Source organism: Bos indicus, chromosome 2 (assembly GCF_029378745.1).
Source record: "Bos indicus isolate NIAB-ARS_2022 breed Sahiwal x Tharparkar chromosome 2, NIAB-ARS_B.indTharparkar_mat_pri_1.0, whole genome shotgun sequence".
Lineage (NCBI taxonomy): Eukaryota > Metazoa > Chordata > Mammalia > Artiodactyla > Bovidae > Bos > Bos indicus.
In genome coordinates this window covers 134,041,402-134,064,362 of record NC_091761.1, presented here as the reverse complement: position 1 = coordinate 134,064,362, position 22,961 = coordinate 134,041,402, and the positions used below count along the sequence as shown (strand labels likewise).

General features: G+C 54.0%; 1 protein-coding gene across 2 annotated transcripts in view; it reads left to right on the top strand.

The window, feature by feature from the left end:
• Window positions 1–425, top strand: part of IGSF21 (immunoglobin superfamily member 21) — a 281,725-nt gene extending 281,300 nt beyond the window's left edge. For both annotated transcript variants that reach the window (XM_070777976.1, XM_070777967.1), the window contains one exon: window positions 203–425. In XM_070777976.1, coding sequence (XP_070634077.1) covers window positions 203–276 — 74 coding nt within the window. In that variant the 3' untranslated portion in view covers window positions 277–425. The remainder of the gene's footprint in view (window positions 1–202) is intronic.
• The last annotated feature ends 22,536 nt before the right edge of the window (window positions 426–22,961 follow it).

The following is a 22,961-nucleotide window of genomic DNA, read 5'->3' as shown; positions in this document are numbered from 1 at the left end:
AGGCCTGGGACAGGGAAGGGATCACACATAGTCAGCTGGGACCGACAGCAGGGCTGGGGCTGGAATCCAGCTGACCCCAGCGCTGAAGTGCAGACTCTCATCCGGGGCCCTCCGGAGCTCCGTGGTCCCCAGAGCCCACACCCACCCACGCCCCCAAGAGAGGCGGTGCGGGGCCCCTGCCCTGACGCCGCCCCCTGCACAGGTTCCGCGTCTGGCCCCGCTGGCGTCCGGCTCACCCTGGTGCTCGCCCTGACAGTGGTCCTGGAGCTGACGTGAAGGCGCGGCCTCCACTCCATCTGGCACTGGCATCTCTGCGACCGGTTTTCCTTTCTTTTTTAAACTATTTCCAGTCTTGTTCTTAGTCTCTTTCTGTCCGTGTCTTGGCTCCTTCGGTCAATTTAATTAATATAGAACACTTTTCCCCACCTCCGTCTGTGGCTCTGTATTCTTCATGTTCTATAGCAGCAACAGGGCGCCTCCCAGAACGCAGCCTTGGGTCAGGCAGTGACAGGGTGACAGACGGCATGCTCTTTCCCGGAGGTGGGGTGCAAGGGCAGTGCCTTGTCTCATCCAAATCCAGGCGTGGGAGGTTGCCAGAGACTCAGGAAATCTAAGCTCCCTCAAGGCCAGGTGTAATAGTCAGCTTTTGCCACAACGACCCTACATAACAAAGCAACCCAAATCACAGAGGCATGAAATAACAGGCATTACTAATTATGTTCTCAAGGCAAGAATACTGGTTTTCCATTCCCTTCTCCAGTGGAAACAGTGTCAGAATGTGTTTTGGGGGGGGCTCCAAAATCACTGCAGATGGTGACTGTAGCCATGAAATTAAAAGGCACTTACTCTTTGGAAGGAAAGTTATAACCAACCTAGATAGCATATTCAAAAGCAGAGACATTACTTTGCCAACAAAGGTCCGTCTAGTCAAGGCTATGGTTTTTCCAGTAGTCATGTATGGATGTGAGAGTTGGACTGTGAAGAAGGCTGAGCACCGAAGAATTGATGCTTTTGAACTGTGGTGTTGGAGAAGACTCTTGAGAGTCCCTTGGACTGCAAGGAGATCCAACCAGTCCATTCTGAAGGAGATCAGCCCTGGGATTTCTTTGGAAGGAATGATGCTAAAGCTGAAACTCCAGTACTTTGGCCACCTCATGCAAAGAGTTGACTCATTGGAAAAGACTCTGATGCTGGGAGGGATTGGGGGCAGGAGGAGAAGGGGACAATAGAGGATGAGATGGCTGTATGGCATTACCGACTCGACGGATGTGAGTTTGGGTGAACTCCGGGAGTTGGCGATGGACAGGGAGGCCTAGCATACTACAATTCATGGGGTCGCAAAGAGTCGGACACGACTGAGTGACTGAACTGAACTGAACTAAATAATTATGTTCATGTTCAGGATGAAGTGGTTCAGCTCATCTAGTCTGGATTCTGGAGGAGGAAATGGCAACCCACAGCAGTATTCTTGCCTGGAAAACGCCATGGACCAAGGACCCTGGTGGGCTACAGTCCATGGGGTCACAAAGAGTCAGACAGGACTGAGCACAGCACAGCAGTCCGCACTCAGCTGGGCAGCCCTGCTTCAGGAAAGAGGCTGTCTGGGCTGGATTCCAGGCTTGGGGTTGGACTTGGGTCTCCTCCCTGGGGCCCAGGCTAGGGAGGTGGTGGCTGATCCTCTTATGGTGGATCATCAAAGCTCATGAAAAAAAATGCAAGCCAGGCAAGTACAGTCACCGCCTCTGCCTATCGTGTCCACTCTCTTCAGCCAGAGTAAGTCACATGGCCAAGGCCAGCGTCATCAGGGTCACAGGTAAGTCCGTGGTAGAGGCTCCAGAACTTCTTACTCTGCTACTAGACGGTTTGCCAAGCCATTCAGCTGTTGGAGGGAAGGACCGAGAGTGTCTGGGGGAGGGTGGCCTCTCTGAGCCACGGCCCAGACCTGAGAGTCACCAAGGAGAGACCTGGAAGCGTGTGTTATTCGGCCAGGAGAAGCTGGGCTGCAGTAACACACTGACCCCAGAATCTTACTTGATTAACACAATAAAAATTTATTTGGGGCTCATGAAAAGCCCAGGGCAGTCTGGGCAGTCCTCTGCAACATGCGGCTTCTGGAATCTGCACGGCAGAGGAGAGGGCTGGAGGATGAGAGCGGCGCACAGAGTGATACCCTGCAAGGACGTTCATGCTCTTTTTAAAGTTTTTTTATAAACTTTTCATTTTGTCTTGGGGTATAGCTGATTAACAACGCTATGACAGTTTCAGGTGAACACCAAAGGGACTCAGACATACCTATACATGTATCCACACACCCCCAGTGCTCCTGCCTGGAAAATTCCATGGGCGGAGGAGCCTGGTGGGCTGCAGTCCAGGGGGTCACTAAGGGTCGGACACAACTGAGCTACTTCACTTTCACTTTTCACTTTCATGCATTGGAGAAGGAAATGGCAACCCACTCCAATGTTCTTGCCTGGAGAATCCCAGGGACGGGGAAGCCTGGTGGGCTGTCATCTATGGGGTCGCACAGAGTCGGACACGACTGAAGCGACTTAGCAGCAGCAGCACGCACCCCCAGAGCTCCTCCCATCCACGCTGCCACATGACGTGTGCTGTACCATAGGTCCTTGTTGGTTATCCATTTTAAAGACAGCAGTGTGTCCACGTCCATCCCAAACCCCCTAACCATCCCGTTCCCCACCCCCCGCCCCGGCAACCATAAGTTCGTTTTCTAAGTCTGTGAGTCTCCTAAGATGCTCACATTCTAACCCCAAGGACCTGTGAATATGTTACCTTATGTGACAAAAGGGATTTTGGCCAATGTGATTAACTGAGGGATCTTAGGATTAACTGGGAAGATTGTCCTGGATTATCCAAGTGGGTCCAATCACAAGGGGTTCCTTATAAGAGGGAGACAAGAAAGCAGCAAGTAGGGGAGCTGTGATGACAGAAGCAAGAGGTCGTCATGATGCCGGGAAGGGGCCATGAGCCAAGGAATCCAGGCAGCCTCGAGGCTGGAACAGGCGGGGAAACACTCCCCCTTGAGCCTCCAGAAGGAACCAGCCCGCCAACAGTTTCCCTCTGTCCAGCTCATCTCAGACTTCCCACATCCAGGACTCTCTTAAGAGGATAAATTTGCCTTGTTTTGAGCCTCCAAGTTGGTGGATAGGAAACTGGCACAGCCACCCAGGATGTTTTCCAGGCTCGGGCCTCGCTCGCAGTGGCATGGTGGTAGGGTTTAGTTGCTCAGCCGTGTCTGACTCTTGCGACTGCATGGACTGTAGCCCACCAGGCTCCTCTGCCCGTGGGATTTCCCAGGCAGGACTACTGGAGTGGGCTGCCGTGTCCTTCTCCAGGGGATCTGCCCAACCCAGGGATGGAACCTGCATCTCCTGCACTGCAGGCAGACTCTTCACCGACTGAGCCACAGGTGAAGCCCACGGGGGCAGAGACCACACCTATCACATCCCACTGACCTGGGGGATGTGCGCTCTGCCATTTCCACTGCATTGTTCTTTGGGATTTTTTGGCCAACATGAGCTATAAGACCAGCCTGGATTTAAGGGATGGCGTAATCGATTCCACTTTTGGGTGAGAACTGCAGAACCATCCAGCATAGTGTGTGCATACAGGTCAGGAGGCAGAAGCAGGGCTGTGTTCACAATCGACCCCAGCGCCACACTCTGAACCTGACATTCTAGAATCTTGGTTTCCCATCCACCACGTCACATACTCTCATTTCAACGGGGAAGCCCAAATGTCTCCTCACGGCAAGTTCTCTTTTAAAAGTGTGACAACTAAATGATCCATTCACACAATACATATTTGCCTGCCTGCATCTTGCCCGCAACAGCAAAGAAGTTGATTGTCGAGTGTTGAAAGGTCTCTCAGATCCATCAGTGTCAACACCCAGGCCAGCTCGGCAGCGACCACCGCACAGCACCACCTGCCCCTCAGCCTTCTTCCTTCTTCCCCAAAGCCCCGCTCTGTCTCACACGAGCCGCCTGCCGCCACCCCTGCTGCCTGCCAGCAATCCTACCTAAGCCAGTGCTGCACAATGCCTTTGCCTGTTTTCTGGAAGGAATAAAACAAGATTTGTTCCTTCTTTTTACCTTAATAGAGGGAAGCCCATGTAGGCATGAAATTGGAATCACTTTGCCCTATTAACAGCTCTGGCGCTGGGTTCCACGGCCCTTAAAATGCATCAGCATCTCAGCAGCAAGTGAACGAGCCACGTAAAGTGGGAGGGGACACGCCCAGAGAGAGTCATCCGGGAGGCCAACCGTCTGCAGGGACGGGGCGGCCATCTGCTCTGGGCTCTGAGTTTGAGGACACCGAGCCCTGAGCAGGCTGGAAAGGGTGATTTGTCCGACCCAGGACTGCAAGGATGCAAGGTAGGATGGGTGACGTCAAGCCCAGCCTGACAGGGAGACAGATCCTTCCTTTATTTGTCTACCTGGCTACTCACTCATTTGACAGACTCTGACACCCCTCCGGTCTGGCTGCACGCCAGGCAGGGGAAACCCCAAAACAAGCTGGGCAGATCCTGCCATAAAGAGCACCGAGTCCCTGCAGAACACAGACTCCAGGAAAAGAGGAACTGAGATGCCACGTGACAAGTGTTAGAACAAAAACATCAGAGTGCAAGAGGGTCACAGAAGGGGTGCAAGGCTGTCCCCCCGGTAGGTCCGGGGGCGCTTCCAGGAGGCGGTGACCTGGTGGCCAGGCCTTGAGGGAGAGGAAGGAGCATCAGAGTCAATTCTGCCACCTTCCCAGTTTGGCTCCAGGTCAGTGGGTCCAGCTGTCGGTTGGTGCAGAGACCCCTGCTGGGCCTTGAGGGGGCCAGCGCCCTTCCTAGCGCATCAGCCAGGGGGTCAGTCCTCCTCCTCCCATCAGCCTAGCGCTCGAGTCAGGCTCATCAACAAGAACGTGGAAGCTGGGGTTCCCCATCACTAGGTCACAGGAAGTGGGGGGTGGCACATGACACTTTGCCGGAGCTGCCCCTTCCGGGGAGGAGGTTCCGGGGAGGTGGTACTGGTGGCCTCTCTGCCCACATGCCTGCGAGAGGAGTCAGGTCTGGAGTCAGCATCTTCTCAGCCTTGGGGTACCTCGGGGCCCACAGCACCCCCAAGGGGAGTCACACTGCTCCTCTGCCCTGCCCCGCCTCGTGGTGCCAGAGACCATCCTTCCTGATTCTACCCTGGCCAAGCAGGAGCGTATCTGGGGACCTGCCCACCCCATGGGCTACTGTGATGCGAGTGACCACCTCCAACCCGAGGTCAAGGCCACCCTGTCTGAAGGGAGACCCGGAGCCGTGAGCCATGGCTCCTACATGAGGACCCTGGTTCAGAGTTGTCGTCCTGACTCCAGACAGGCTGCAGGTTTGATAAAATGCTCACGTGAACACAGAGCAGAGAAAACAAAACCCAAAACAAGGGTCTCTGCGCTCTGCCCCTGAAGGAGAGCTGACCGCCCCGGTGACCCCTAAAGCTGGATGCTCACCCGTATGTTTCTGGGATGGAGGCAGAGACGGGAAGGCTGGTGTGGAGGCCGACTTTCTCAGGAGCCCTGATGCTGCTGGTGGAAAGGAAAGGGAGACAGGGATGGTCCTGAGTGATAAGAAGGTGGGTGGAGGGAGAGAAGGGTGGGGGGAGTCTAGGAAGAGCAGAGAGAGGAGCCAAGGATGCGCTGGCTTGGAGAGGGGAGGAAGGGGAAAGAGAGCGGAAAGGGGGGAACCAGCCAAAGAGCTGTTCAGGGTCCGGGGCGTCAGGCCCACCCTGGGATCGGACATCCTAGAGAGACAGGAGGGTCCAGGAGGAATTTGTGGATGGGGGTGGTGGGACAGAGAATAGGGTCCCTGCAGGGAGTGATTCTGAAAAAAGGAACTCTCCAGTCCAACTGGGCTCCTGTGAAACAGAGATCAAGAACCGGACGGAACGAGCTTAAGTGCTGAATGAGGGAGAAGTAGATAGAAATGAAACAAGAGACAGAAGAGAGAGAGAAAGAGAGAGACAGGCAGAGCAAAAGAGACTAGCCCTGACACCCAGTGGGGGCGGCTGAGCCGCAGACCAGCCCAGAGCTGGGGAGTTTTCCAAAAGCACTTAAGCTATTATGTCAGCTATTACGCCCTTGGTCTCCTCCAGGGAAGACAGTCCTGAGTGATGTGTGGAAGGAAATGGATGTGCAAAATACACGCATTTTTTCCAAACGGCCCGATCGCCAGCGACAGGCCTGAATGTCAGCACACACAGCTGCACCTGGCCCTGGGGCTGAGCTTTGTGGAGGCCACCTCCCCCACCTCTCCTTTGCTCCCTCCGCCCCCTCTCCTCTGCCCCAGGTGGGCTGTCCCCACCCCAGGCTCCCATTCCCTCCTGCCCCTTCCTCCGTGGATCTGGAACCCCAGGGCCACAGACAAACACCTTTTTGGAAGAGCCCTTCCCTAATCGCGCATCCCTACCCTCACCTTCTCAAACAACCTCCCCCAGAGACCCTCCTTCTCTGACCACAGGGACTGTCCTTCCCCTGTGACAGCCAGGGTTTTGAAAGGCTTTGGAGTTGAAAGTCTCTGAGGACTCGGACAGCAGCTCAACCACATTCCCACTGCAGCATCTTCAGCAAGTGGCTGAAGCCATCTGAACTCAGCTCTTCAACTATAAAATGGGGATAATTATGCCCCGTAAAGCTGACGCTAGATGCAAAGAACCCTCCTATCAATGCAGGAGACGTAAGAGACGCGGGTTCAATCCTTGGGTTGGGAAGATCCCCTGGAGGAGAGCACGACAACCCACTCCAGTATTCCTGCCTGGGAAATCACATGGACAGAGGCGCCTGGCAGGCTACAGTCCACAGGGTCGAAAAGAGTCAGACACGACTGAGGCAACTCAGCTCACATGCACACACATGGATGTGCGCAACAGATTAAACAGCAACAGTTCCACACGTAAGAATCTGCATAAATATCAACATCCTACATTTAGGCATTTACCACGTACCGGGTCTTCTCTACCAGCTAAAGGCTGTGCCAAGCACTTTGCACGTATCGTCTCGTTTGATCTTCACGACAAGCTTGAGGTACAGGAAGCATTAGAATCATTTTCCAAGCAAGGAAACAGGCTTAGAGTGGCTACGTGACCGCTGAAGGCCACACAGGGAAATAAAGGCCTGGAGTGAGATCTGGACCTAGGATAGGTGCACCCGATACTGTGCTCGTAGCTGAGAAGCCCAGCACAGTCAGGTGGAGACCAGAAACTCAGGGATTTCCTTCTTCCTTCCTTCTCCCTGGACACTCCTCCAAGGCAGGTGGCTCTTCTAAAGATTCTAAGGATCTCATGGTGGTCAGTCCAGGGCAGGACCCTGTGGCAGGTGTTTAAAGAGGTGAGCTCTAAAGCCAAACTCTCCTGGACTCAAATTTTGTCTTGAAAAGCTGTTGACTAGCTGGGTGGCCTCAGGCTATTTTATAAAAAACGTCTTTGTGATTGGGTGGCCTGTCTCTAAATGAGACTCATAACCTACTCAGCTCTTGGGGCTGAATGAGACGGCGCATATAAAGTACTTAGGGAAAAAAAAGTCTGGCATATAGTACGTGCTCAATAAATATCACCTGTCATTACCACTCACTTGGCACAAGATGCTAACATTAATCTCCATCCTTTAGTAATAGATAAAAGATATCATGTGGTCCTTCCCCCCAAGGTCACCCTGTGCCTTTAAATCATGCCAGCCAAAGGAGAGGGGAGTGAAGAAGAAAGATGGGAACAAAGGGAGAGGAACCTACAGTTATGGAACTCAGATTCTTACAAGGCTGTGTCAATCGGTGCCCACCACAGCCTTCCAAGACAGGCGCTCCATACTCATTTCATAAACAGAGCAAGGCGGAGCCTCGGGGCGGGAGGGGGCCGGGCCCAGAAGCACGCAGCTATGGGTAAGCAGGGACCGGGCTGGAAATTCCATCCTCTTAACGCACATCTCCCTCCCCTCACATGGAGTGGGAGGATACAGCCTCCCCCCTCTGGGGATCCTCTGGGGATGCCAGCAGAGAACCACCGTCTCCCATGGCCAGGGCAGCCTCAGGGACAGAAGCAACCTAACAGAAAAGGTTAGGAGGAAGGAGGGGGCAGGCACGCCCTCCAGAGCCGCTGGGTGCCACGTAAGGCCCATCCCTTACCCCCTCCAAAGGAACGACCACCCCCTTCCAGCTAAAGCAGACGTGTGTGCATGCCTTCGAACGGTACGCAAGCATGCAAGTCACGACCCCATGGATCGCAGCCCGCCAGGCTTCTCTGTTCATGGGGCTCTCCAGGCAAGAATACTGGAGTGGGTTGCCACGCCCTCCTCCAGGGGATCTTCCCAACCCAGGGATCGTACCTGCATCTCTTACGCCTCCTGCGTTGGCAGGCAGGTTCTTGATCACTAGCGCCACCTGGGAAGCCTTCAGAAAGGTATGCTGAGTCTCAAACGTCAACCCGTACTACAGCTGGGAGACAGAGGCCCTGAGCAGCTCGCCCTGGGGTCACAGAAGCTTAGCGGCGACGTGAGGACCAGAAGCTGGGTTGACTCACCCTCACCCTTTTTACTGGAATGACACGCGGTGATCTGCCTGGTAAAGTAAATATCAACGCACCCACTGGGTGCCTCTTTCACCTCTCTGGGGACCTAGGAATCTGTACCAGGGGAGAGTTCCAGCACTGACCAGTCTCACAGGAAGGGAGGAAAGCTTCTGCAGCCAGAGTGGGCCTCCCCAAGGGGCTGGGGACTGTGCCAAGCAGGCTGAGGTCCCAGCCTGGTGGGCCCCCTGCTGCCTCCTCCCAGGATGAGAGCCGTCTACCCTGGGGGACCCAGACGGGGACCCACCCTCAAAGGCAATGACCTTGATCCCGCTCAGAACCCTCCTAGGCTCAGGATACGGATTCGGGTTCTAACAACCCTGAGGGCTTTTGTGAGAGGTTCCGGGGAGAGATCCTGCAGGAATCCAGGTCTGAAATAACAACTTTGCTTCACTGGGCACCTGCTTCCGTCTTGTCCTTTTTGTCCCTCAATTTCTCCTAAAATATATATATATGAGTGAGTGTGTGTGTGTGCCTGCGAGTGTCTGTGTGTGTGTGTGTGTGCGCACGCACACGCTTTGAGGTTGTTCCTGGGGGACTATTAACTAAGAATAATTTATCCAAGAAATTTGTTATGTTAGAATTACCAATTAGATATGATTATAACTTGCCATGGCTAACACGGCACTACGGTTGGAAATCTGAATCCCATTAAAATCTAATTAGCATATATTAAGTCGAAGGCGGTTTTACTGCAGTGCGCCAGCAGGTCTGAGCAGCGCTGGGCCCGACAGGAGGACTCGCTGCCCACTTCGGCACGCGGGCCACGTTGCCCATGGCACCCAGGGGACGCCAGGAGGGCTCTAGGCAACTGTTCCTAAACTGGAGAGCAGATGGTCCACGTGACAGACGGGGCAGCTCAGAGAGTGGACTTGCATTCCAGGCTCTGACCCTGGATGAGTGGCCAGAATCCAGGGAAAAGTATCTTTGACTGGACAAGACCCTGATGCTGGGAAAGACTGAAGGCGGGAGGAGAAGGGGATGACAGAGGATGAGATGGTTGGATGGCATCACCGACTCAATGGACATGAGTTTGAGTAAACTCCGGGAGTTGGTGATGGACAGGGAGGCCTGGCGTGCTGCAGTCCATGACGTCGCAAAGAGTCGGACACGACTGAGCGACTAAACTGAACTGAACTAACACAGTCAGGGTGCTCTGGGGTCACAGCTCTGGGCTAAGGTGGGGGTGATTTTGGTAGCCCCTGGGGGCAAGTTAGCTTTGGGGCTGAATGTTAGCCTCAGAGATGGATCCTTCCCTGGCTTATGGGCATGGTGGTCCTGGATGTGTAGGACTTAGCTGCTATCTCCTTGGACCTAGAAAGCCTCTGGCTCAGGAATAAGGAACACTTGCTGGGCTCCTACAGTGGGGCTTACTTTCTTATTCTCACTTAATCTTCATAATCAAGAAAAGACCCTGATGCTTGGAAGGATTGAAGGCAAAAGGAGAAGGGGGCAACAGAGGATGAGATGATTGGGTAGCATCACTGGCTAAATGGATGTGAATTTGAGCAAACTCTGGGAGATAGTGAAGGACAGGGAAGCTGGCATGCAGCAGTTCTTGGGGTTGCAAAGAGTTGGACTCTAATTAGTAACTGAACAACAACAACAAATCCTCTTAAGAAATCCAAGAGAAAGTTCTAGTATATGCCCATTTTACACACAGGAAACCTGAGGGTTAAAGGGGTTAAGGAACGTTCTCAAGATCATGTAGCCACTAAGTGGCAGAATCAGCGTTTGAACACAGGTGACTCTTTTTTAAAAGCTCTCTCTCCCCTAACATCTTGTTGCTGGAATAAACGACGTCCGCTGCAGATGGTGACTGCAGCCATGAAATTAAAAGATGCTTACTCATTGGAAGGAAAGTTATGACCAACCTAGACAGCATATTAAAAAGCAGAGACATTACTTTGCCAACAAAGGTCCATCTAGTCAAGGCTATGGTTTTTCCAGTGGTCATGTATGGATGTGAGAGTTGGACTGTGAAGAAGGCTGAGCGCCAACGAATTGATGCTTTTGAACTGTGGTGTTGGAGAAGACTCTTGAGAGTCCCTTGGACTGCAAGGAGATCCAACCAGTCCATCCTACAGGAAATAAGTCCTGAATACTCATTGGAAGGACTGATGCTGAAGCTGAAACTCCAATACTTTGGCCACCTGATGCAAAGAACTGACTCATTGGAAAAGACCTTGATGCTGGGAAAGTTTGAAGGCGGGAGGAGAAGGGGATGACAGAGGATGAAATGGTTAGATGGCATCACCGACTCAATGGACATGAGTTTGAGTAAGCTCCGGGAGTTGGTGATGGACAGGGAGGCCTGGCGTGCCACAGTCCATGGGGTCGCAAAGAGTCAGACACGACTGAGCGACTGAACTGAACTGAACTGGTCAGGTCAGGCTTGATCAATGCCCTCTGCTGCCAGGAGGGGGAGACAGTGAGACACAAGGGAACAGGGCGGACCGGATGTGTTAATGGGTGTGTTAATGGTGTGCTGACGACAGCTACAGGGTCACCAGGGGACGTTCCAAGTGCAGAATAAGATCCCCAAACGATGGTGCTCCATGAAGATTGCAACCATCCAACCACAGGTTTTTGAGGGTTAAGGGGGAAAAAAATCCTTCTTTTGTGCACAAACTTATAGAACCAGATTAGATTATTACTAGCAGATACTGTCTCGCTCCCTCCCACCTCCAGGATGATGAATGCTTCACCTCTGCCCTTCCTTCTGCCTCCCCCACCCTGCTGATGCTGGGCATGGCCACGTGGCTTTCTCTGGTGCAATGTTCGTGGGTGCTCCAGGAGCAGGGACTTTGGATCTGCTTGACTGTTAGGACTTTTCCCTAGCATGTCTGTCATCACCAGGAGAACACGCCTTGGGCACCCAGGGTTCAAAGACGATGAGGATGAGAGATGCACAGAGCGGATCTGGTCTCAAGCCTTAGCTTGAGGCCAAGTCCAGCAAGGCCAGTCTAGATCAGCTGTAGCCCAGGGGGCCACGAGGCAGAACCAATGCTTCTTGCTAAATGCCACTGTTATACAGCAAGAGCTGACTGACACACCCAAGCTGAATAAAGACAAAAAGCAAGCTCTGCTGATCAAGCAAAGGAGACGGGACAGAGCCCTGCTCTCGCCCCAGAGGCCCCTCCCCGTCCACCATCACCAGCCTGACGTCTAACCTCGTCACCAAATGCTTTGCTTCAGCTGGTTTAGCCTCCCAGCCCTGGACCACACATCATTTCTGGACTTTCTCCCAGCGTCTGTCCTCGTTCCCCCTCCCCCCACCCACTCTGCCTCCCTCAAAGCACACTCAAACTCAGCAGGGGCCTGAGTTACTCCCCAGCCTGCTCCTCTCTGCAAGCTCTGGCCTCAGCCCTGTCCCATTCCGAGGCTCCTTCACCCTTAGCCGGCTGGCAAGGGGGTGAAACGTGGAAGGAGGTTTCCGGAAGCTGCCTGTCCCAGTCTGCATCCCACACTCCGACTGCCACCCGAGGCCTAGTCACACCTGTGTCCCCAGACGCCTTCCACATCTTCCCCCAAGAGCTGGGCTGACTCCCTGCCCCAGCCCTGAGCCCGCAGGAGGGACCCGAAGCCCAGTGACCCACAGAGCCACACCGAAAGCCCAAGCTGCACATCTTCCCAGTGGCCTGGAGCAACCCGCTACTTAGTGGGACTGAATTATGCTCGGGAAGAGGGACATGCCCTGGGGGTTGGGGCCAGGCCTGGATAGGTGTCACCAGGAGACATGGGAGGAGGGAGATGCGGAGGAGATGGCCCCCCAAGGAGGCCTGGACAGGCCGGCCCTGCCCCTCTGTGGGGTCCTGGGAGCATGTGAGCAATTCCCGCTCCTTCAGCCTCTGTGTCGAGCTGAATCTTCCAATAAAAGGACTGCCTACCCCTCCGCTGGGATCAGCTGGTATGAGGACCGGGGCCAGCAGAGGGGCCACAGGCTGGGAGCAGGCAGCCCCACGTCCCAGTCTTTTGGGGGTTACACATCGAGAGGAGACGTCCGCACGGTGCAGAGGCTGCCATAGGAAGGCATCACAGACCGAGGGGCTTAAAGCAGAGACGCGCGTCCTCCCCTCTGGAAGAGGGAAGACCAGGGCTGGCTCCTCCCCGGGCCTCCGTCCTGGGCTTGGAGGTGGCCACCTTCTCCCTGTGTTTCTCTGGTGGAACTCTACCCGCACAGCAATGGAAAGAAGCCCGCGACAGCTGCGGGGCCCAGAGTGGACGGAGGCCGGGGCGTGCCGGTGAGGAGAGGGCGCAGGCGAGGAGGAACGCGCGCTGTGCGCCTGCCGCCACGCACCCGAAGACCCGCAAAGCGAGCCTCGGCTCTCGGAGGTCAGGCACCGCCGCAGTTACCCTGGAGGCGGGAGGCGACTGCAGGGGCCTGGGGGGCCCTTCCGGGGTGCCGACCGCGTCCTGGTTCTTGGTCCGGGCGCTGCTTTCAGGGCCGCCTTCAGCTGGTGAGAGCCACTGAGCTGTCCTCTGCAGGCTCACGCATCGTGACTTTGGGGAACAGCATCGTGCCAGCGTCAGCTTCCTGGTTTGACGCTGTTCTGTGGTTATGTAAGATGTCATTGGGAAAAGCTGAATAAAGCGTGGGAACCTGGCGCTATTTTCGCTACTTCTTGTGAGTCTCGAGTACTTCAAAAATAATTTTTTTATAGTGCTCTAAATAAAAACGATAAAAGCAAGACGTTTTAGGTTTCTTTCAGGGTTTAGTAACACGTCCAGCCCCAGGGGAGCTGAAATAAATTTTAGATTAAAAAACAAACAACGAAGAATTATGCACTTCTCCGTGCATGTTGCAGTTCAATTAAAAGTTAAAAAACAAAACAAAACTGCTGCCAGTTTCTGAGCTTTTCCAAAAGGAGAAAAGTTGCATTCACAGAGTACATATGATGTGCTAGAGATTTCTAGGCACTTAAGCCAAGGTAACCCATTCGTCACTCTGGTGTGAGGGAAGTCACAATTGTGTCCATTTACAGATGGGAACACTGAGGCTAGAGGGAAAGAAAGCTGCTCAGTGACACACAGCTCAGTCAGGGGTCAGCCGGGGTTCACACCGACGCTGGCTGCCTTCAGAGCCCGCCCTTGTCCACGCCCGAGCTTGGCTCGCTCAGAAGGACACCTCTCCCTGCTCCGTGGCCCTGGACTGCCCTGCTCAGCCTTACCATGAGGCAACCCCCCGGACACATGCTCCCCACTCCCACCCGCCAAGATACCAATGTAGGGTTTTCCAAGGGATGCCTGCCCCACCTGCCAAGCTCTTTGGCTGGCACTGACCCTCGGACCGTTATCATCACCATTTTTTGCAGTGCTGAGCATACAGCTCTCCTTCCTCAGATCCCCAAAGACCCTGAAGCCCATTCCACACTGGAACTCCTCCCACCCACACGTATGCCCACCCCCAGCACCAAAGTCCCCAAGACACTTAGAGCTTGGACAAAATTAACTCATTTCTCCAGCCAGCCCAGTAGGGAGGATTCTGCCTGCTCGTGGCTATGGGCCCGAAAGTTAACCTGGGTTAGCCTGTCCTCTGAGTTGGGGCTTGAGCAGCACTTTGAGGAACATTCGGGCATCTGGGGACAAAAAAAATACAGCTGGAGGAAGGGGAGTTGATGATAATAATTTCTGCCTCAAAGACCATCTCTCCAGGTGGACTGAGGTCAAGGGTGAAGACAGGCTGTTGCTGACCTGGGGAGTCGGTGACTCTGGGTTTGGGGCATGTAACTAAGATGCAGTTTGTCTGGGTCCTCCTGGCCTGACGACCACAAGAATACCTTAGACTACTGCAAGATGCTGACAGGTGTTCCGTCAAGGGAGCCTGTGCGCATTCAGACTGGAGACATTTTATCACTGAAAGTCTTCTCGAAGCCTGTATAGTGCTAACAAGCCCCGGAGTCTCTGAGACAGCCCCATCCGCTCTTTTGGACAGTGCCTCAGAGAAATGCGGGTCCCAAGCCTTCGGCACAGATGTATCAGGGGCCGTTCTGGAACAAGATGAGAAAGGAAAGAACTTGCCGTGGTGGTGAGGTGATAGGCACAAGTATTGCTGTTCCCATTTCGCAGATGGGGAAAACTGAGGCCCAGAGAGGGAGAGAGACTTGCCAGGTCAGCAGGCAAGTTCGTGCCAGAGCCCACCCTCGATCTCAACAAAGCGCTCTTCTCTCTGCCCAGGGCTGAGGTCAGGGGAGTGGAAATCTGCTCAGCGAAGATTTTTCCGGGTTCCATGGTGAGAAAGATGCAGTGTCCAAGCTGCCCACCAGGCCTGGGGGGAGGAACCAGCTGAGCCACATCATTTATAACTCTCCTGGAACATTTCCAAAGCTCTTTGAAAACTATTCATTATCTTTTCTTTAACAAAATGACATCATTATCCTCTTTAATCTTTACAAACTTTCTTTAGGTCTTGGACATTAAAGCCTCAGCAAGACCATGTGATTTGTCCAGGGTCCCAGGTCCCACTGATGCCTGAGCAGGGTGGTTCCTCCTGGGGTCCCAAGATCCTGACCCGTGGACCAGCTCTCCATCGACACGCCAACCCCCCGCCCCCAGGGCAAGACCTGGGTCTTGTTCAATTAGACGGCCCCACCACCCCCACCCCAGGGGCCGTGTTGTCTGGAGGGAAGCCCAGGCTCCCGGTGTAGCACCCGACAGAGGCTCTCACTGAAGGGATGACTTGGGCCTCAGATCTCCGTGTGTCCCAGGAACTGCTGCTCCAAGCTGCATCTCTCCTCCCCTCATTATGGCATCAGTTCAGTTCAGTTCAGTTCAGTCACTCAGTCGTGTCCGACTCTTTACGACCCCATGAATCGCAGCACGCCAGACCTCCCTGTCCATCACCAACTCCCGGAGTTCACTCAGACTCATGTCCATCGGGTCAGTGATGCCATCCAGCCATCTCATTCTCTGTCGTCCCCTTTTCCTCCTGCCCCCAATCCCTCCCAGCATCAGGGTCTTTTCCAATGAGTCAATTCTTCGCATAGCCAAGGTCAAGTGCTGGGCCAGCAGCCTGGGGGTCTGGCTGCTGCTGCTACTGCTGCTAAGTCACTTCAGTCGTGTCCGACTCTGTGCGACCCCATAGACGGCAGCCCACCATGCTCCTTCGTCCCTGGGATTCTCCAGGCAAGAACACTGGAGTGGGTTGCCATTTCTTTCTCCAATGCATGAAAGTGAAAAGTGAAAGTGAAGTCGCTCAGTCGTGTCCGACCCTCAGCGATCCCATGGACTGCAGCCCACCAGGCTCCTCGGTCCATGGGATTTTCCAGGCAAGAGTGCTGGAGTGGGGTGCCATTGCCTTCTCCAGGACTCCTTAAAAGAGGGGACACCTTCGTTCTGTTTAGCAAAGGAGGAGGTCACCTGGGATCTGGATTCCACTTCCTTGGGAAGACACACACTCTCTCTTCTAAATCAAGAAGGCAAGTCACATGATAACCAGAGATGCAGTTGATCAACCCAGCTTTATCCATCAGATCAGTGGGTCTCACACTTTACCGTGCCCAGGAGTCCTCTGGAAGCAAGTGGGTGGTGCAGACAAGCATTCACAGAGCAGGCTTGAGGCTGCTGTCATTTGCCAGCCTGCTTGCAGATCGGCCCTTGGCTGGCCTCTGGGCACTCGGATCTGGAGAAGGTTCTCGCCCATAAGAGCCCTCACGTTGCCTGACCCATTTGGTGCAGACTGTGTGCTCGACGCTGTACCTGCTTTTCTTCTGAGAGTCTGGAGTTTTGGAACATGCCAGGCAGAATGTGCCTGACTGGCCAGCCCCCAGTTCAATCCCTGGGCTCCCAGCTTCTGAGGATTCCCCCGCTGGAAGACAGCACTTCACATGTGTTCTCACAACTCAGTGCTAGGGCGTTAGCCTGCCTTGTGGGACTCTAGGGGCGTCCCAAGTGGCGCTAGTTGTAAAGAACCTGCCTGCAACGCAGGAGATGTAAGAAACACAGGTTCGATCCCTGGGTCGGGAAGATTCCCCTGGAAGAGGGCACGGCTACCTACCCCAGTATTCTTGCCTGGAGAATTCCCATGGACAGAGGAGCCTGGCAGGCTACAGTCCATAGCATCGCAAAGAGTCGGCACGACTGAAATGACTTGGCGTGCACTGAGCCCGTCAGTCAGGCTGGCACGCTCGTGGGACTCCAGGGAGAGGCTCTTGAACGCTTGCGTCTCATTTCCTCTGGACACCCTTCCCCAAGCTGCTTTCCCTTTGCTGAGATCGCCGTTTCCCTCACTGTAATAAACCATAGCCGGGCATGCGGAGCTCTGGGGGTCCACCCAGGGACCATCGCAGCTGGAGGGGTCCACCCAGGGACCATCGTGCCTGGAGGTGGTCCTGCCCGCACCCACGGCCATAGGGAGCTATTCTAATGCAGATTCCAGGTCATCCATGGGGCCTGGGGCAGAGGCCTGGAAATCCGCACACAGTCTGGGTGATTCTGAGACCAAGAGTCTGCGACCCTCACTTGGAGAAACACCACTTCCTGGTTCTACGGCAGCAGTTTCATTCAGGAAAGGGTTATCTGGGGAGCCATCTTCTCCGAAAACTTCTCTGCAGTTCTCTGGGGAAGGAAGACCATGGGACTGGGGAAAACTTGGGAGTTCTCTCCGAGAATCCACATCACCCATTTGTTGCCTCCCTGCCCTTCCGAAGGAGAGCGAAGAGCGTGTGCCTGCAGCCGTTTTCACGCAGCTGCCTGGGCGTCCTGGCTGTACTTCACTACGCCGGGGTAGGGGGAAGAGTGCCTTCCCCAGCCACGCCCTGGAAACTGTCAGATGAAGAGGCTCAGAGGGGCGTGGGGGAGAGGAAAGAGGGGCCCAACTGCTGCCACGGAAATGGGACTGGACTCCAAGATGCTACTGCCTTTTCAAGCTTCCTTTCTGGTGGCCAGAGGGGCAGCCCTCTCTGCCCAAGCCAGAGTGGCTGGGGCGATCAAAGGTCATTTCTGGCAGAATAGACATCATTCTCAAGGTGCTAATGATGCTGATAGAAACGTCCAGTCGTCCTGACTCAGCTGTGTCACCAGTCGCTTGAGCGTCAAACTGGACGCCAGTTAGGACCTCTGTGCTGCCCAGATCCCTCCCGATTCTCCGGTTTCATAAGCCTGAGTTGTCTTCAGTGTGCCTCAGGCTAGTGGACTCCAGCATCAATACCCCAGAACCACAGTGATCCATTGAATCGATTCAGAGTCATGTTGACACAGTGAACACTCACGGAGCACCTAGTCCATGCCAGGCTCTGTTCTAGACCCGGGAGGCACAGCCGTCAGAGGAACGGGCAGAGACCTCCTGTGGACCTGACAGCCTAGCGTGGGAGGCAGACGATAAACAAGATAACCAAGTAAAATGTACTTTAGAAAATACATTCTAAAGGTCCGTCTAGTCAAGGCTATGGCTTTTCCACTGGTCACGTATGGATGTGAGAGTTGGACTACAAAGAAGGCTGAGCGCCGAAGAATGGATGCTTTTAAACTGTGGTGTTAGAGAAGACTCTTGAGAGTCCCTTGGACTGCAAGGAGACCCAACCAGTCCATCCTAAAGGAGATCAGTCCTGGGTGTTCATTGGAAGGACTGATGCTGAAGATGAAACTCCAATACTTTGGCCACCTCATGCGAAGAACTGACCCATTTGAAAAGACTCTGATGCTGGGAAAGATTGAAGGCAGGAGGAGAAGGGGACGACAGAGGATGAGATGGTTGGATGGCCTCAGTGACTCAATGGACATGAGTCTGAGTGAACTCTGGGAGTTGGTGATGCACAGGGAGGCCTGGCATGCTGCGGTCCACAGGGTCCCTATGAGTTGGACACGACTGCACAACTGAACTGATCTGAACTGAACTGAGAGAAGGATAAAGCCCAGAAAGAGAACATGGCTTACCATTGCAAGCGGGTGATGGGTGAGGACTCCACCACCTCTAATCATGAGAGGAGAACACAGCCGCTCATGTCCCAGGGCTGGCCTAGGAATCAGACCAAGGAAGACAGAGGACCTGGAACCTGGCTCTGCAGGAGAAGCTGAGAAGCCAGAGGTGACTACGCCAAGAGATAAATTGAAGCCAGGCTTGTAAAGAGCTCAGCAAGTTAGAAGGGACAGTGACAACATAACCATGGCCCTTTGCTCCTGTCCTGCCCGTTGCGGAAAGTGCAGGAGCACGGCCCATGCGGAGGCTGATGGCGCAACGGAGGGAAGTGGTTGATTACCTGTCCCCCGTGAGCATGAAGGGTGTTGTGGTTCAGTTGCTCAGTCATGTCTGACTCTTTGTGACCCCATGGACTGCAGCACACCAGGCTTCCTTGTCCTTCACCATCTCCCGGAGTTGCTCCAACTCACATCCATTGAATCGGTGATGCCATCCATCTCATCCTCTGCCGCCCCCTTCTCTTTGCACCTTCCATCTTTCCCAGCATCAGGGTCTTTTCCAATGAGTCAGCTCTTCGCATGGATTATCTGGAAGCCATCAAACCTTCAGCAAAGCCCTTTGGTGAACCAGGAAGGTTGGCGGGGTGATGCACTTGGCGGAGCAGCTGGCTCCGTAGTCATGGTGCCCCCGACCCTGAGCTGGCCAGAGCAGGAGCCTGAGTGGACCAGCCCAGGGGAGGGGTAGAGAGGGGGGACCCCTCTTCTCCAGTTGCCGAGTGCTCCCAGGGGCTTGGTGCGTCATTCTGCATTTGACAGGGGCAGCGTGGAAGGTAGATTCTCCCCCTTCTTCATCTCAGGTTTGGAAACCGAGGCAGGAAACTGAGGCCCTTCTCAAGATCCTGGGCTGCTTCCCGACAGGCAGGGCTGGAACTTAGGGTGCTGAGCATCACGAGGTGTTCTACCAGCTGTCCACTGACCCAGCTGGGGGTGTCCTGAGGCTGAGCGCGTCAGACCCTGAAGGCTTCTAGGAACAGTCCTTGCTTTGGAGGCCCCTCCTCCGAGCCCCCGCCAAAGAGGAAGGTAACATTAACGAAAGCAAAGGGGCCCTGGGGTTCAGGTTCCCAGGCCTGTCTGAGACCTTTTCAGGGGCTCACCTGAGCCTCATCAGCCCCGTCTCACAGATGGGAAACGAGCACATGCCTCCTCGGGCTTCTGCGAGCGCGGAGCGCACTCAGGGATAAAACACACTTAACAAAGCGGCGAGGAAAGGCGTGTTCCGTAATTACAACCCATTTTATGATGATGATACGTGAGTGCAGACTCCAGGTCTCTCACAAGATTCCAGATCAGCATTTCTAACTCCTCACCACTGTAATCAATTGACGAATCTGGCGGACCACCCATCCTGGGTACGGGTGCTTCAGGGCTGCAAAACAGTACCATTCTCCCAGCTGCCCATGAGGATCCACGGGCTGGTTACAGACAAGAGGCTCAGAGGACACAGATGGGGCCACATCCGGGCCAACCTCGGGGATGACGACAAGGGGTCATGAGAGGTCAGTTCAGTTCAGATCACTCGCTCCCCTGTGTCCCCTGTGTCCGACTCTTTGCAACCCCATGGACCACAGCACGCCAGGCCTCCCTGTCCATCACCAACTCCTGGAGTTCACCCAAACCTGGTCTTCTCAAATGGGTCAGCTCTTCATATCAGGTGGCCAAAGAATTGCAGTTTCAGCTTCAGCATCAGTCCTTCCAGTGTCAGAGGAGGGAGGAAGGGCTGACGTCGAGAGAACAGGGAGGCTCTGGCCAGGCAGAGGCTTTGTTGCTGCTGTTCTGTTCTTGATTTTTTGGCTGCTCTGGGTCTTCCTCGCGGCACACGGGCTCTGTTGCCGCACGTGGGCTCTCTCTAGTGTGGAAGCAGGCACTGCTCTAGTTGTGATGCACGGCCTTCTCTTGTGGTGGAGCGCAGGCTCTTTGCTCCCAGGCTTCGGTAGGTGTGGTGCACGGGCTTAGCTACCCCGCGGCACGTGCGATCTTAGTTCCTGGACCAGGGATGGAACCCAGGTCCCCTGCGTATGCAGGCAGATTCTTAACCACTGGACCACGAGGGAAGTCCCTAGGCAGAAGTTTTTAAATTGGAGGGAGCATCAGATTCACCCTCAGCTGGTAAAGAATCCGCCACAATGCAGGAGACCTGGGGTGGATCCCTGGGTTGGGAAGATCCCTTGGAGAAGGGAAAGGCTGCCCACTCCAGTATTCTGGCCTGGAGAATTCCACAGACTCTATAGTCCATGAGGTCGCAAAGAGACAGACACGACTGAGTGACTTTCACTTTCAGATTCATCCAAGGGGTAGACTAACCAGGGCTGCAGCTGCCTGGTCTCCACCCCAGGCCGTCCTGGACAGGAGCCCAGGAAGCTGCCTTTTGACAAGTCCCCCAGGGTTTGGCCACAGGTGGCTCTTCCATTCCCCACCCCCGCTTGATCTTACACCTCCAGGCCTTTGTGTTTGTGGAGCACGCCTGCCTCAGGGCCCTTTCTTCCCTGCCTGGCTCTCTCCTGCGCATCTATCGGGAGCGGCCTCGGAAAAGCCCATCGCATCCTTCCTGCCACCTCCACCCAGGCACAGCTGGACCGCATTCATCCCCAGAGCAGCATCCTGCCCCGAAGTCAGGCCGACTCCAGCTGGAGGCCCTGCTCCCCCACTGATGCATTGCTTTGGCAAAGAAGTCATCTTCTCTGAGCTTCAGGGTCTTCAGCTGTAACACGAGTATAACATATTCTAGAAGTATTGTGTCAGTTGCAGGAAGCAATGTATATACACATTGCTTCATACAGGAAATGCTCAACAAACAGTAGCCAATAGATCAGGAGCGTTAATAATTAGAGTGAGGGCAATGACATCTGTTGGCGTGTGTCTCCTCCCTGGACTGGAGGTTCTAAGGGGACTGTGTCATACCCCTGTCTTACTCCTGGCTTCCACCACGGGGCTTGACATGGAGTAGGTGTTCACAGTTGACCCTTGAACAACATGGCTGTTGGGGGTGTTGACTGCCTCCTGCCCAAAGCAGTTGAAAATTCACGTTTCACTTTATAGTTAACCCTCTGCATTCATGGTTCTGTATCTGCAGATTTGATCAACCTTGGATCACGTAGTACTGTAGCATTTGTAGAAAAAAATCTGCACATTAGACGCCCCTCGCAGTTCAAACCTGTCTTGTTTGTGGTAGTGAATTCCAAGCATTAATGACTGTAAGGAATTTGGGGGAAGTCAGGGAAGGCTTCCAAGGGGAGGTAAATACTGGTTCAAGTTGGAGACATTTGGAGGATTTAGGTGGGGTGTCAGTTAACTGTGGCCTCAATTATGCTGCGGAATAAGCAAGCCCCAGAGCTCAGTGGTGCAGACAGAGACCAGCCTCACTGACGCTTGCCTGGAGCTCTGCAATCAGCTGGGCTGCGCTGAGGGCCTCAGCCAGGACTCTGTTCCCCGAGCCTGTCATCCTTCTCTTGGGGCCAGCGGGCTAGCTCAGGAGTGTTCTTGCTGAGACTGTGGCAGAGGACCAGGGGGGCAAGCGGAACCATGTGAACTCTCCCAAGACCCGAGCTGACTACTCGCAACAGCCAAGACACGGAAGCACTCTAAATGTGCGTTGACAGATGAACGGATAAAGCACCTGCAGTACATACACACGACAGAATACTACGCAGCCATAAAAAGAATGAAATGATGCCATTCCCAACAACATGAATGGGCCTAGAGACTGTCATGCTAAGGAAAGTAAGTCAGAAGAAGACAAGTACCGCATGACATCACCTACGTGTGGAATCTAAATGAACTACGACACAAATGAACGCATCTACAAAGCAGACGCACAGACAGAGGGAACAGACTTGTGACTGTCAGAGAGGAGGAGCGGGGAGAGGATGGAGTGGAGTTTTAGCGGATGTAAGCCGTTACATAAATAAACAAGGTCCTACACATAGCACAGGGAATCATTGGGTTGGCCAAAAGTTCATTCAGGCTTTTGTACCTCCCATGGAAAACATCCAAACCAATGGTTTGGCCAAGCCAGTACATCTTGTGATAACTTCTAGTGGGAAAGACTATGACAAAGAAAGTATATGTATGTATGTATGTACAAATGAATCACTCGGCTGCACAGAAGAAATTAACACAACTTGTAAGTCAACTCTGCGGTTGTGGTTGCTGTTCGGTCGCTAAGTCACGTCTGACTTTGCGACCCCACGGACTGCAGCACACCAGGCTCCCCTGTCCTTCACTGTCTTCCAGAATTTGCTCAAATTCGTGTCCACTGAGTCAGTGATGTTATCCAACCATCTCATCCTCTGTCGCCCCCTTCTCCTCCCACCTTCAGTCTTTCCCAGCATCCGGGTCTTTTCCAGGGAGTTGGCTCTTCACATCAGGTGGCCAAAGTATTGGAGCTTCAGCTTCAGCATCAGTCCTTCCAATGAATATTCAGGGTTGATTTCCTTTAGGATGGACTGG